Source organism: Gastrolobium bilobum, unplaced genomic scaffold (assembly GCF_033153095.1).
Source record: "Gastrolobium bilobum isolate Gb01-03AN ecotype WA unplaced genomic scaffold, APGP_CSIRO_Gbil_v1 utg32472, whole genome shotgun sequence".
NCBI lineage: Eukaryota > Viridiplantae > Streptophyta > Magnoliopsida > Fabales > Fabaceae > Gastrolobium > Gastrolobium bilobum.
In genome coordinates this window covers 397,201-410,069 of record NW_026898916.1, presented here as the reverse complement: position 1 = coordinate 410,069, position 12,869 = coordinate 397,201, and the positions used below count along the sequence as shown (strand labels likewise).

Sequence of the window (12,869 nt, the reverse complement as noted above, 5' to 3'; positions counted from 1 at the left end):
ATGAATTTCTGAGGTCTTGTCATGGAGTGGAATGCAAAATCTCCCGGGCAATGGGACTGGGATCACTTACACTTCTTCAATACAAAAGCAACAGAAAATTCCAGGATAAGTCCAACTGATTGGATTGGTGAAGCTGATCGAGAAATCAATGTTGGGCTGTTCTATCCATCAGCTGGTAGTGGTTGTTCTGGGTCTGAACTAATACATGCTTCTTCATCAAGGAGCTCAAAATCAGCTTCCAACAATTCATCATCAAATGGAGATAGCAAGACATCTATGTTAACTCTGGAAGGTTCTCAAGATGATTCTACTGGTAAGAAAGAATTGTCCAAAGGGGAGCCAGTTGAAACTTCTCCAGCACCAGAGCCCTCTTCTGTCTCTGGTGAGCCATTGCTCACTCTAAAGCTTGGTAAACGATTGTACTTTGAGGATGCTACTGCAGGAAATGATTCCAAGAAACCATCTTCTGGAAAGAAATGTAAATCCAGTAGTCAGAACTTATGCCAGGTGGAAGGCTGTGGCATTGACCTCTCATCTGCTAAAGATTATCATCGGAAACACAGAGTTTGTGAAAGTCATTCCAAATTCCCTAAAGTGGTTATAGCTGGTTTGGAACGTCGATTTTGCCAGCAATGTAGCAGGTAAATCTTAAGAAACATCTGATTGTTCGGATGGAATTCAGTAACAATGATATTTTTCAGGCACATTAGTTCTCAAGCACATTATTATGAATAAAGATTAGTCAATCAGATTGAGGTTGCTGTCTTTCTGGCTCATGTTGAATAAATTGATTAAAATTTTTCACTTGAATTATGAAATTGAAGGTTCCATGCTCTGTCAGAGTTTGATGATAAAAAAAGAAGCTGCAGACGACGTCTTTCAGATCACAATGCAAGGCGCCGCAAACCTCAGCCTGAAGCAGTCCAGTTAAATCCATCAATCTTGTCTTCGTCACCCTATGGTATAACTCTTAAAAAATCCATTAGCTTTATCCTGCTTATTGACATAATTTTGCAGTTTTCTTCAATTTTGTGTTGCATAGTAGATATTTTGAAAGAATTATAAGAATGAAACTCCTGATAAAAATATAGACAAATTGAAGAACAAAAAGTGGTGATTCTGAGTAAAATAATGTGTTGATTTTGTGCAATAATCTGGCCCAATTTTCCTTCATGGTAATTATTTTATAAGAAATTCCTTTTAAATAGTTTTCCCATTTTTTCAGAATCATAAATGGTCCTAACTGGCAACAGTTACTTGTTTTGCTGTTCACATGTGCCGAGGGTTTGCAGTTTATTTCAATTTCTGCTTGAAAACTTGTGACATATGAATAAAGGAAATTTTGGTGTCCTCTTGGATGCAAAAAATAGCCTTTTAATTACTGTATTAATGACTTGCTTGATCGATTTAATATTGATGATCTATGCGGAGATATATATTTCTTATAACCTGTTTCTTGGTAAAAGGCATAGACACAATAAAGTGCCTTAGTCTTAGGAAGCTGGATAGCACACACTTAGTTGAAGCAAGGCATGTGCTATGTTAATATGTCGACATGAAATACAGTTAATAAAACACAACTTTGAATAAAACAATAACAAAGTTTGAATATTTTAGAGTTGAGTGTTGTGGTCTCTTCAGACTAAGTATTGTGGTCTTTTTAGAGTTGAGTGTTGACAGTTCAAGAGCATGACTTACTACATGTATGAGTAAGAGATTCCTAAATAAACCAGGTTTAATAAAACACAACTTTGAATATTTTTTCCCATGTCAAAATTCAAACGAAACAATAACAAAGTTTAGTTGTTCACTAATTTACTATGTAGGTCGTAGTTTATTGAAATTCATTTTTAAATTTTTTTTAGACAGATCATTCTTCTACTCTAGAAATACATTATTACTTACAAAACCAAGCAGGAACATCCAACCAGTCAATCAAGCGACATTATTTGTATGCTTTTTTTATGAACTGACACTGAAGTATTGAATGTTCTGATATGTGATACCATGATGGAACTAAAAACTCATGCCATGATGATAGAGTATTACTATAATCATCTATCTAATTTGTGTTTATTCTGCAGATGGGAGACAAATAATGAGCCCATTCTCATTTTCAAGGACTGCTACAAATTTAACCTGGCAAGACACACACCGCAGCGAGCTCCCCCAGACAAAAGATTTCCTCATGAAGCCTGCAAAAGCCTTCAATAAGATACCAAGTACTATCACTATGCTTTCTGATGATTCCAGTGGTCTTCTTACATCCAAAAGCTTTCCAACCAAGAGTATTTTTCCAGGTTGTTCACCACTTTCTTAATAATTGAGCCTTATGATATCTCATTAAATTTAGATAGTTCATTGATCACTTGAACATTTGTTTTGACCATATTAATTCCTAACACCCAGCGTTTTACATATATATTGTACGAGATGTAAGTAAAATTGTCTCTGAGAACTGGAAATTCATAGCAGTTACACATTGGCTACTGTTTTGTTTTTTGTGTGTTTTTTTTTGAAATTATCTTAACTACAATCAATATTATCGAACTTTTTCTTTCTGAACATTCTCTCTAATTTTCATTTTCTGTCTCTCTCTGTACCTTGTCTTGAAAACTCGATTAGTCTCTAAGAACCGGAACTTCATCTAACGTGCATAAAAATTTAGAATATAATATAAAATAAAACTAGTAAAGAAAGTGTAAATTATATATACATATATGAAATTTTCATGTGATTTTTATGCACATTTTCATATGATCTTTGATAACACTATTTCATGTAATGTTAATGAAAGCTTATTTCATGTGATGTTAATGAAAGAGTCATGTGATGTTAATGAAAATTGATTTCATGTGGTCTTTGTGAATAAATTTTTTTATTTTTTATTTTTTAATTTGATGTGGGCCTACAAACATTAGTTTGCAACTTGGTAGGCCTTACAAGTCCGTATTCGGTTTTTTTAGTTTTTTATAATATGGTAGGCCATTAATCAAGTATTTAATAAGCTAATGGGCCAGTATAGATTCCAAATATTTTACATAGGCTTAGGCTATCAAAGCCAAAGTTTGACTTAAATTGGCTCATTTATATCCCTAGTCGTGACCTATGAATAACATTAACATAGAGGGACGATAGGGGTGTTCGCGGTCTGGATTGGATCAGTTTTGGAAGCAAAAATCATCTGATCCAATTCCTTCGGTTTGATCAAGTAATCATCCATTCGGTTCGGATTTTTTTTCAAATCCGATCCGATCCAATCCAATTTTTTCGGTTTGGATTGGATTGATTTTGGGTTTTTTGAAAAATTCTAAAATTTGTTTCATGATTATTGTGCAAATAACATTTTTTGTATATATTGACTTTGTAAATTTTTTTTTTTTGAAATATAAAAGCATCATTAAATGATAATATAGTATTTTTTAGGCAATGACACACGAGTAATCATTTTTGTGATTACTTTTAGAAGTGTTTTTTTTTTAAATAATAGGAGTAAGAATAAATAATATAACTATTAGAATAAAGCACAACAAAAAATATACAGGATAAAAAAAAAGATAAAACACAAAAATAACCATATTATACATGTTCCTTATTATTTGTTTGCATTTAGATGATTTTGTTATTACTTTGTATCGAGTATTTGATTTTCTATTTAGGTGGCGACAAATGGGTTGGATGTGGCTACGCCACTGTTTAACACTGATTTCACGATCAAGGCTTTAACCTATTGGTAGAAACAATCATTCTTCGCTTGATAAAATACATGTTGCAGGTATAGAAGATCCCATTACCTCGTCTGATCCAAGTGCTGCACAAGATGTTAACCGTGCTCTCTCTCTTCTGTCAACCAATTCATGGGGTGCATATGAGACTAAGTCCCTTCCCCTAGAACACTCCTTTCGGATCACTCAGTCAATGACACAGCGCTTAGCTTTTCCATCATCAGAATATTGGCACACTGATCAACAACCAGTCAATTCCAGCATGTCTATCTCATACTCTGATTGTGATAATACCAATCGCTTTCAAGACTTTCAGCTGTTTAGCACACCTTATGAATCAGGTTTTCCTTGCAACCAGCTAGATTAACGAGTGTGTGATGATTCAAATGGTTTCAACATGATGAAGTCACATACAAGTTTAAGTGTTTGTAGGGCTTAATCGTCTGTTTCAATGTCAGGGTGTGTTTACTTTCCGTTTTTCTATGTTTTTGTTTTTTGAAATGGAGTTCCAATCGGAAAACTTGTTTGCATGCTGATAGGATAACTCCATTTTCTCTGAACAGTGAAGCCTGTTTACTTTATAACTCCAATACTTATGTACCTTTTGTTGCGGTCATTTAATCTTTGACTAATTAACCTCGTATGTCTCCATATCTTAATGATATTATGTCCAGCATCTGTACGCGCCACTTACGATATTTTACGTTGTAGAAATCGAGGCTGTTGTTTAAGGTTTGTATCTCACCTTTCTATCTGGATTATGCCCCTAGCATATGTAAACTTCGGCACCACTTGACTTTATTGTTGGACACACAAGTACATTTAAAACATTGGAAAACAAGAGTGGCTTTTTTATTTTTTGGATTTATAACTGTAGACTAATTTATGTGGTAAATATATCCACAAATGAATTATAGTACCAAGACTCTTTCGCGCTATGTTACTTTAATTTTATTTTACGAGCTTCGGCACCTCTAGCATATGTTCATGCTTTTTTATTATTAATAGTATATTATATTATTTCACGAAAAATTTAAATTTATATGTAAATTTTAGGAACAAGCGGGATGGTGTTAAGTGTTAACAACATAAGTACATTCATAATTTTCATAACAAATTGGAGTTTAGGAAAAAACTTTTGCATAAGTAGATACATATTCTTTTAATAAGTTAAAATCAAATATAATTGAAAATGAATCAAAAATAAATTCAAGGAATACACCTGTAATTGTGTCATTAACAAAAATAATTTAATGAAAAGAACTACTCTACATGTGGTTTTGTGAAGTCTATTATTTAACTCCAGGAGAAAAAAGTAGAGCCCACATGAACTGCATTTTTGTAAGCATCGTTTTCTGGGTAATGAGATACCCTTCAATAATTGCAGGTTTCTAGTCAATTTGGTCATAAATACTAAGTCTACGAGTCCATTTGTTTGTCCTTTTAAAAAAAAAATCACCTTTTATATCTTGTTTATTTTAAAAATATTTTTTATAAAAATTGAAGCTATTTAAATTTTTTTAAAAAATATTAAGTTTTTGAAAAAAAAATATTTGAATTTTAATTTCTACTATTTTAAAAAGTTAAAATTTTGTTTAAAAAAAAAAAGATTTTTAACTTATTTTTTTTTTGAGTTCTACACTTTTTTAAAGCAAACATCAAAACAACTTACAGTGAAAAAATATTTTTTTTAACTGAAAAAAAATAACTTTTGAATATAAAAAAACTCATATAAACAGGTCTTTAATCACTCAATGATACTGAAATTTTAATTTTCTTATCACCGAATAACTCAGTTAATGTGTTAAAGGGCTTCAAGAATAGATTCTAGTATCAACTTTCATCAGTCGCTTCCTCCAAAGTAAAATCGAAAAATAATTAGACAAATAGGGCAATATTAATTGTAATTTAATCAGACATGCATTTCATAAGTTATCCCAATATACATTTTATTAGCAAAATTTTATCCTACCAAAAAAATCAAATTTAAACTTATTTTTCCATATAAAATGCTGATTACGTAACGAGACCAATCACGAGGAACCCTCTACAAGATTTCTACCATTTCGTTCATCAAGAAATTCTACCTTCTTCATCCGTTTCTTTCAAATGCGTCCTCCTAGAACAAAGTGCTTTATGCCATGGATGGCTTCTTTGGAATACAATTCCGATTTACTTCATTTCTACCCAACCGTCCTCTGCTTAGACTAGGTCCAAAATCGTATACAGAAGAACTCCAATGAATACTTAAAAAGAATAAACATGCAAATCCCTGAAACTATCTTTCAGTTTAGTCCTTGAATTTATTAAGGTATACGAGTTAATCGTTAAATTTACAAAACCTGTATCAAATTAGTCCTTAGGGACTAAATTGAAATACAAGAATGACTAACGTGATACGAGTTCCATAGGAGACCAATTTGTACACATCTTCAAAACCTATAATAGTTACTGAGTAGAGAATAATTCATACGACTACATTGCCTATTGACTTAATATGTGATTGACAGGACTAACAACCCACTTGACATCCTCATTTAAATTTCAAACTAAACGAAAATTTCTACCAAACTATCTTGATAGTGATTTGTCAAAGGCAGACATGCAGGAAAATAAAAAAATAAGTGCAAGACAGCAGAAACTTCATAAAGGGTAGCATTCCGAGTAAAGACCAGATGAAGGACTCCCAAAAACCTAATCCTCAGTGAGGGTGCTTAAATTAAATGACCCTAGAAAAAGCCTAGGATCAACTAAAAAATAATCTACTGTCCATCAATTCAATGCCACGAAAAAAATGGCCTCTGCAATGCTGATGCATACATCCTAAAAGTGGTAGGATAGCAAGAAGACACTTTTTCAACTACCCAAAACTATAATGTGACCCTTAAGAATCTAAAAACTTGGAATCTCCACATGCTTTTGAGGCATCTATTCATCTAAAGTTACACTTAAACACAGACAGTTAAGAACCAACAGAAAACTTAAAACTGGAACCTGCAATAACCTTTCTGCCAGGAAAGCTGGCTGACACATGCATCATAACAATCCAGAAAGACCAAAATACCATCTCAGTTAATACAACAACTTGACACAGATAAAGAGAAGGTGAGTGACTTGACAACTGCTGCGACATAGAGGACGACAAGACTGACTGTCAGACACCCAAATTGAGCAATGCTGGATGACAACTCTGGACCTTCTCAACCCTCAAACATGTCCTAGTACTCACTGGAACAGTAAATAATTGCAAATTAAAGATTGCAATGGATAGATGCAAAGGAAATTAAAAGGGTATATATGTCAGACGTAATAAAGGATCCCAAATGAAAAGAAGCAAAATTGAATCTTTTCCAAAGAATCCACTTAAACAACACTTTGCAACAGCTTGCCATTTAAAAATGTTCATTATGTTACAAAGCAGCTCTTGGAAAACCAATAACTGTTGAAACAAGGAATGAAGGTTAGCAAAATGAAAATATTTTACATAACAAACCTGATCATTTTGATCTGGAGCTGGTGAAGGAGATTTTTCTGACTCAGCTGGCTTGTCAGCACCACAATTCTGTCTGTTGCACTTGATTCTGAAAGGATAGTTTATGTTATTACATTTTTCGCACTTCCAGCTTCCCTCAGGCATCTTTTGCTCTGAAATACAATTACAAATAAACAAACATATTATCAACTATTGCTCTTGTATCAATTAATGGCACCATTAAAGTAGACACAGATGTGGGAAGCAACTTACTTGAGTTTTTGTCAGATTTTGAGGCCTGCAGCACAATATTCATATCAACAATGTTAAATATTAATCACAAATTTTAAGCAGTGATGATATTGTTTCAGGTAATAAACAAATCAGTGACGATCAATCTGCATATAATACATAAATGAAGCAGACCTGGGATCCAGGCTTGGGTGTGTTGCATTTTCTCATGTTGCACACAGTTCTGAATGAGAAGTTGACGTTGCCACATTTTGGACATGTCCAGTCATTGTCTCGAGTTGCATCTAGGTGGAGAAGTAGGGGACGGGAGAAAAAAATGCATCAAGAAACTTCTATTTGAACCAAGATAGACATAAGCTAAATATAACAAACCTGCGCCCTTTTTCTGAGACTTCTCATCACGAAAAAATCCTGGCCTAGCTCCCTGCTTAGGCAAATTAAAACTATTGAATCCACTTTGTAACAAAACCCAAGAAATTACACAATTTAATAAAATCTAGCTTCTTCAACTAATTAAGGCATCATACCATTGTTCCAGGTCCAATAGGCATACCCAGGCCATACCGATCCAACAGCTGGGGCATCGCATAAATCCCACCTGCACAAAAAGGTTAGTATTAACAACAACAGGAGCATAACAACAAAATATAATATTACAGAAGCAACAGTAACATAAAATCAACAATTATCAATTCAAGAATCAAATTCCAATTGCTTCTTCATTTTTCCCCCTTTAATCTTTTCCTTCATTATTTTAAATTATTTTTAAAAAAGATAAAGAAACATAATATTTCAGATTTAAGAAACTTCATTGACTTGAAAGATAGAAAAAAGGAAAACAAAACATACCATTTCCCATCATGGATCCACTTGGGTAGGGTGTTGGTCCAGGTAAATGCAATGGTCTATAAGGACTGCCAGCAGAAAGGCGACTTCCATAATTGTAGTGATATGCTGATCCTCCAGAAAATGGAACATCATATGGAGGAATTGATGCTCCATTGAATAGAGAAGACCCATAAGGTGGGACACCAAGATATATTGAAGAGGGTGTATTAGAACCTAAATAAGGAGCTGAGGATGAATAACCCTGTGGAGTTTGTAGAGGCTTGGCAGCAGATTTCTGGAAGGAGGTTAATGAATATGTTAGAATAGAAGATGTAGGAAGCGAAATTCTGAAGTAAATGTCTTACAATGATAATACTATTACATATTACATGAAATACATGAAAATACATGAAATACATAGTACTAAGCGATACATCAAAAGCATTTGAGAGGCTACTGACCTCCCCCACTTACACACTTAAAATCTGTCCAACTGACTACTTTCTGGTTACTCCTACCATTTAATATTCCTATATAACTGCAATGATTAACTGCACTGCTGTAACTGCATATAATTGCCTATAATTAACTGCCTATTTAGGAAATGGATCCTCTCATGTGACAAAATCTTAACCATCAATAAACAAATCAACGGTGATGATTTTGTAACTTCATATCCCAATATTCATATTCTCTCTCTCTTCCTGTATCAATATTGATTCACTCTTAGGATCCTCCCATATGACATGGTCATGTTAAATAAAATATGAGAGGATTCACACCCAACTATTTAATATTTGTATATAACTGCAATAATAACTGCATTGCAAGTGGAGGTGTTTAGTGTTGAATAACGATAAAAATGAGTTTTTAAGCCTTGTTGGTCTAAGGGGACTACTTAGCACACTATCTAAATAAAACTTACATTAGGTGTTCTACATATAGATTAAGTTATTATCACATTTATTGGAATTGTTTTAATTACGGAATTAATTTTAAGCAAAAGAATTTATCAATAAAAAGGAAAAAGTTTATCCGTACATTAATTCAATTGCTGTGATTGTAACTGCGTTTAATGTCATACGTAATGTTAACAAACCGTTTCTAGAACCGGGTGTTACATTACTGGTCTCTCGCATTTACACACACTTACAATCCGTTTAACTGACTACCTTCTAGTTACTCCTACTATTTAATATTCCTATGTAACTGCAATGATCAATATTATGCACTGTTATAACTGCATATAATTGCTGATTTAATTGCATCCCAGCAACGCATCAACATAAAAACTCTTACCAAAGGACGACTCCCATCAGAATACTTAGTGCCTATTTGGAAAGTCTTATTTTTAGCTTATCTTCTTATAAGTACAAATTTAGCCAAACACGTTTTTACAAAAGCTCTTATTATAAAAGAGCTTTTTGTTATAATGAACAAAGAAGCAAAAGCTAAAAGCTCCCAAAAGGAGCCTTTAAAGATATAGAGCCCGTTTGTTTCACCTTCTCCAAAAAGTAACTTTTATCTCTTCCTTAGTTTAGAAGTGATTTTTACAAAAGTTAAAGCTATTTATATTTTTATAAAAATATTTAGTTTTTGAAAAAAAAAAATTAATTTTTGACTTATGCTTATTTTAGAAGTTAAAATTTTTAGCTTCTAAAAAAAGTAGGTTTTTGACTTTTTTTGTGACTTATGTTTTTTTTAAAAGCAGACATCCAAACGGATTAAAAATGAGAAGTGTTTTTTTTCAAGAAAAAAAAGCAACTTTTGGAGAGAAAAAAAGCTCATCCAAACGGGCCCATATACTAGCTTTTTAGAGTTCTCACCCTTATTCTAAATTTGTATTTATCAATTTCACTCTTTACCTTAATAATCCATCCTAATAACAGATTATTTCATCTTCCCTCCTTCAAAACCCTCATAACAATTTTATATAATCACCAAACAGCTTTTAACATTATTTTTTAAGCTTTTTGTTTTAACTTTAGCTTAAAAGTAAGTTTTAGCTTAAAACAAAGATATGCCAAACAGGCTCTTTATAAAATTTATGATAAAAGCAGCTTTACAAGAAAGAACATGCTTACACCAATGCCCATGTCCAGCTAAATTGCATTACTCAAAACTCATAAGAGATACGACATTACCATAAGCTCATCAGGAAGTGCACACAGAGTATAAAAAATCTATTCATGCATAAACAATCAATTTCCATACCCTGTATTTCCACTATATACAGGAATAAAATTTTAAGGGACATAAGAATGAATAGAAAATAGGATATAAAAAAACCTAATAAGCAACATAGATTTAGAGAAGGAAAAAAAGAGGGGGGGAGGGGGGATGAATACAGACATGAATTGATAACAATTTTATAAAATAAATGAACCTTTTGTAAATCATTTGCTAGATGAAAATCATATTCTCAAAATAGTACTGTGACATTACAGATAACATCATACCGAATTATGATCAGCTGGCCTTGGTTGAGTGCAATTACGCATATTGCAAGTTGTCCTGAAAGAGAAATTGACATTGCCACAGCTGGGGCATGTCCAATCATCTTCCCTACGACTACCTACAAACAGAAAGCAATTAAAGTCCACCAGAGAATCAGATGGAAACCCCGTGCCATATAGGAGAGTTTTGCGTATCACCAGTGTGTTAGCGTAATAGTGTAATAATACATCTTCCACGAACTTCACAGTGGTGAGTGTGAAAGTTAACAAATGTGCCTACCAGTGTATAAATTGAATACAGTATGCAAAATTGCGCATGATAATTTCAAGTATCAACAGCAATATCGAACTACGCATAAACATCAGAGAGAGAAAACGAAAAAAAAAAAAAAAAAATCATGACGCACCATCAGTCCTAGCACGCTTAGCAGCTGAAGAATTTCTGTTATCAACCTACAAAACCAAACAGAAGGATAAGATTCCGATTTCATAGGGTGGATGCAAACAAGACAATGCATACAAAAAAAAAAAAAAAAAGCTTCAAAACGTCAATCAGATTAGTTTACGCATCACGATTTGAATAGATAAATCTCCATACGAAGCAAATTTCAAAAAAAATAAAAAAAATACAAAGCATAATTTATTCGAAAAGGAAAGGAATCAAAATTTCAACGGATAATTGACAAAACCCTAAATCCCCAAGATGAAGCGAGATCGATTGTGTTAGGGATCAAAATCGAAACTAAAGAAGACGATGGATCGAAGAAAATCGGAGAAGTGAAGGAATGCGAGGGGGTTTACCTGAGACATGGCGATGAGCAGTGCCAGCGAGGGAAAACCTACAGAGAGATCCTTCTTCTCCTTCGCTGTAAATGGTTCAAGGTTGTGATTCTCCAATGCACAAAAACTAAACCCAAAAAGCCGAAATAGTGAAGAGGGTTAATGTAAAAATATAAATTCCATATAATTTCATGTGAAGAGAAAAAAATGTATATAAATGTAATATATTTTTATATCAAGAGATAAATTTATCACAATAGTTAATCTAAATAATGTAAAAACATCCACTTCCCTTGAATACCAAAAAACAACATCACTTACCAACCATGTCATATATTAATGTGTAAATAATGTTGTCATTCATGGTAAATGTCAACATCACTTACCATGTCATATATTAATGTAAAACTCCACTTCCCTTGAATACCAAAAAAAAAAAAAAAACTCACTTCCCTTTGCATTCACAGGCCCATACTTAATGAAACTTTAGCCCGAGCTTCAGGTTAAGCCCAAATTTCAATTGTGCCTTCTTACCAAAAAAAAAAAAAACATTGACTCGTCTTTTTATGCTTTTCTATTTCTCATCACCAATAATAATAATTAAATCTACGACTTTGTATGAAAATTTAAATGAAAAAAGTTTCTAATGTTATATTAGATAATTTTATTTAATATTTATCGAAATAATATTATTTTGGGGTTAGTTAAAAAATTAGAATGATAAAAACTATTATAATCATGAAATAAATTAAAATTACAAATATATCGTTATTTTTATCTCAAAATGACATCGTTTCGGTAAATTTTAGACAAAATTGTCTAAAGTAATTTTAGAAAAAATGGACTCAATTATTAATTGAGTTAGTTCTTATTAACTTTCTTAATTCTGTTAATATAAGGCTCTTTATTCTGTTAACATATGGCTCTCCTTAACTACTGCAATCTAAAATGATCTTATTAATGTTTGAAATTGTGCTTCAATAAATGTCAATATTATCTGTTAAGCTATTTTCGACTATCGTAAATATTATTGGAATTATTTTCATCAACTTTCATTTTTTTAATATAAGATGATATATGCAAAAAATAGCTTGTATGATTTTTAAAAGTTGACTTAATTTGTAAAATCTTAATCTAACAGTGATTATTTCCAGCTTTTATTAAAAAAAACAAAGGAAAAGAACAGATTCGATATTTGTGAATTGTGATTGAACAGGTTTTTTAAAGGCTCTGAGGTGATTAAGACCTGTTTTAATATTATTAATTTTTTGGTTTTTAGAACAAAAAAAATTTGTTTAATAAGACCTATTTTGTTAAAAAAAGAATTAAAAATTATAACTTTTTTTATTTCTAGAA

General features: G+C 32.3%; 1 protein-coding gene and 1 pseudogene across 2 annotated transcripts; one reads left to right on the top strand and one right to left on the bottom strand.

Annotated features, from left to right (window-relative positions):
- Positions 1 to 4,369, top strand: LOC133285490 (squamosa promoter-binding-like protein 12; annotated as a pseudogene).
- Positions 4,370 to 5,701: 1,332 nt separating this feature from the next.
- Positions 5,702 to 11,755, bottom strand: LOC133285487 (ranBP2-type zinc finger protein At1g67325). 2 transcript variants are annotated; one of them, XM_061482725.1, is made up of 10 exons: positions 11,535 to 11,755; positions 11,141 to 11,186; positions 10,737 to 10,852; positions 8,299 to 8,572; positions 7,977 to 8,047; positions 7,822 to 7,876; positions 7,624 to 7,733; positions 7,471 to 7,495; positions 7,219 to 7,370; positions 5,702 to 6,953 (listed from the first exon to the last, which is right to left on the bottom strand). In XM_061482725.1, exons 1-10 carry the CDS (start codon positions 11,541 to 11,543, stop codon positions 6,951 to 6,953), a joined length of 861 nt encoding a protein of 286 aa, XP_061338709.1. In that variant the 5' UTR covers positions 11,544 to 11,755; the 3' UTR covers positions 5,702 to 6,950. The 2 variants fall into 2 exon arrangements, with proteins under 2 accessions (XP_061338709.1, XP_061338710.1); XM_061482726.1 differs by having other exon boundaries at positions 5,704 to 6,953; positions 7,822 to 7,873; positions 11,535 to 11,752.
- Between the last annotated feature and the right edge of the window lie 1,114 nt (positions 11,756 to 12,869).

What these genes read in the sequence shown, in the direction of transcription:
- LOC133285487 (XM_061482725.1), bottom strand. An exon ending in TGGATCCATGATGGGAAATG is followed by an intron (nt 8,048 to 8,298) that starts GTATGTTTTGTT and finishes CTTTTTGTGCAG; the next exon opens with GTGGGATTTATGCGATGCCC. An exon ending in GTCTCAGAAAAAGGGCGCAG is followed by an intron (nt 7,734 to 7,821) that starts GTTTGTTATATT and finishes TTCTCCACCTAG; the next exon opens with ATGCAACTCGAGACAATGAC.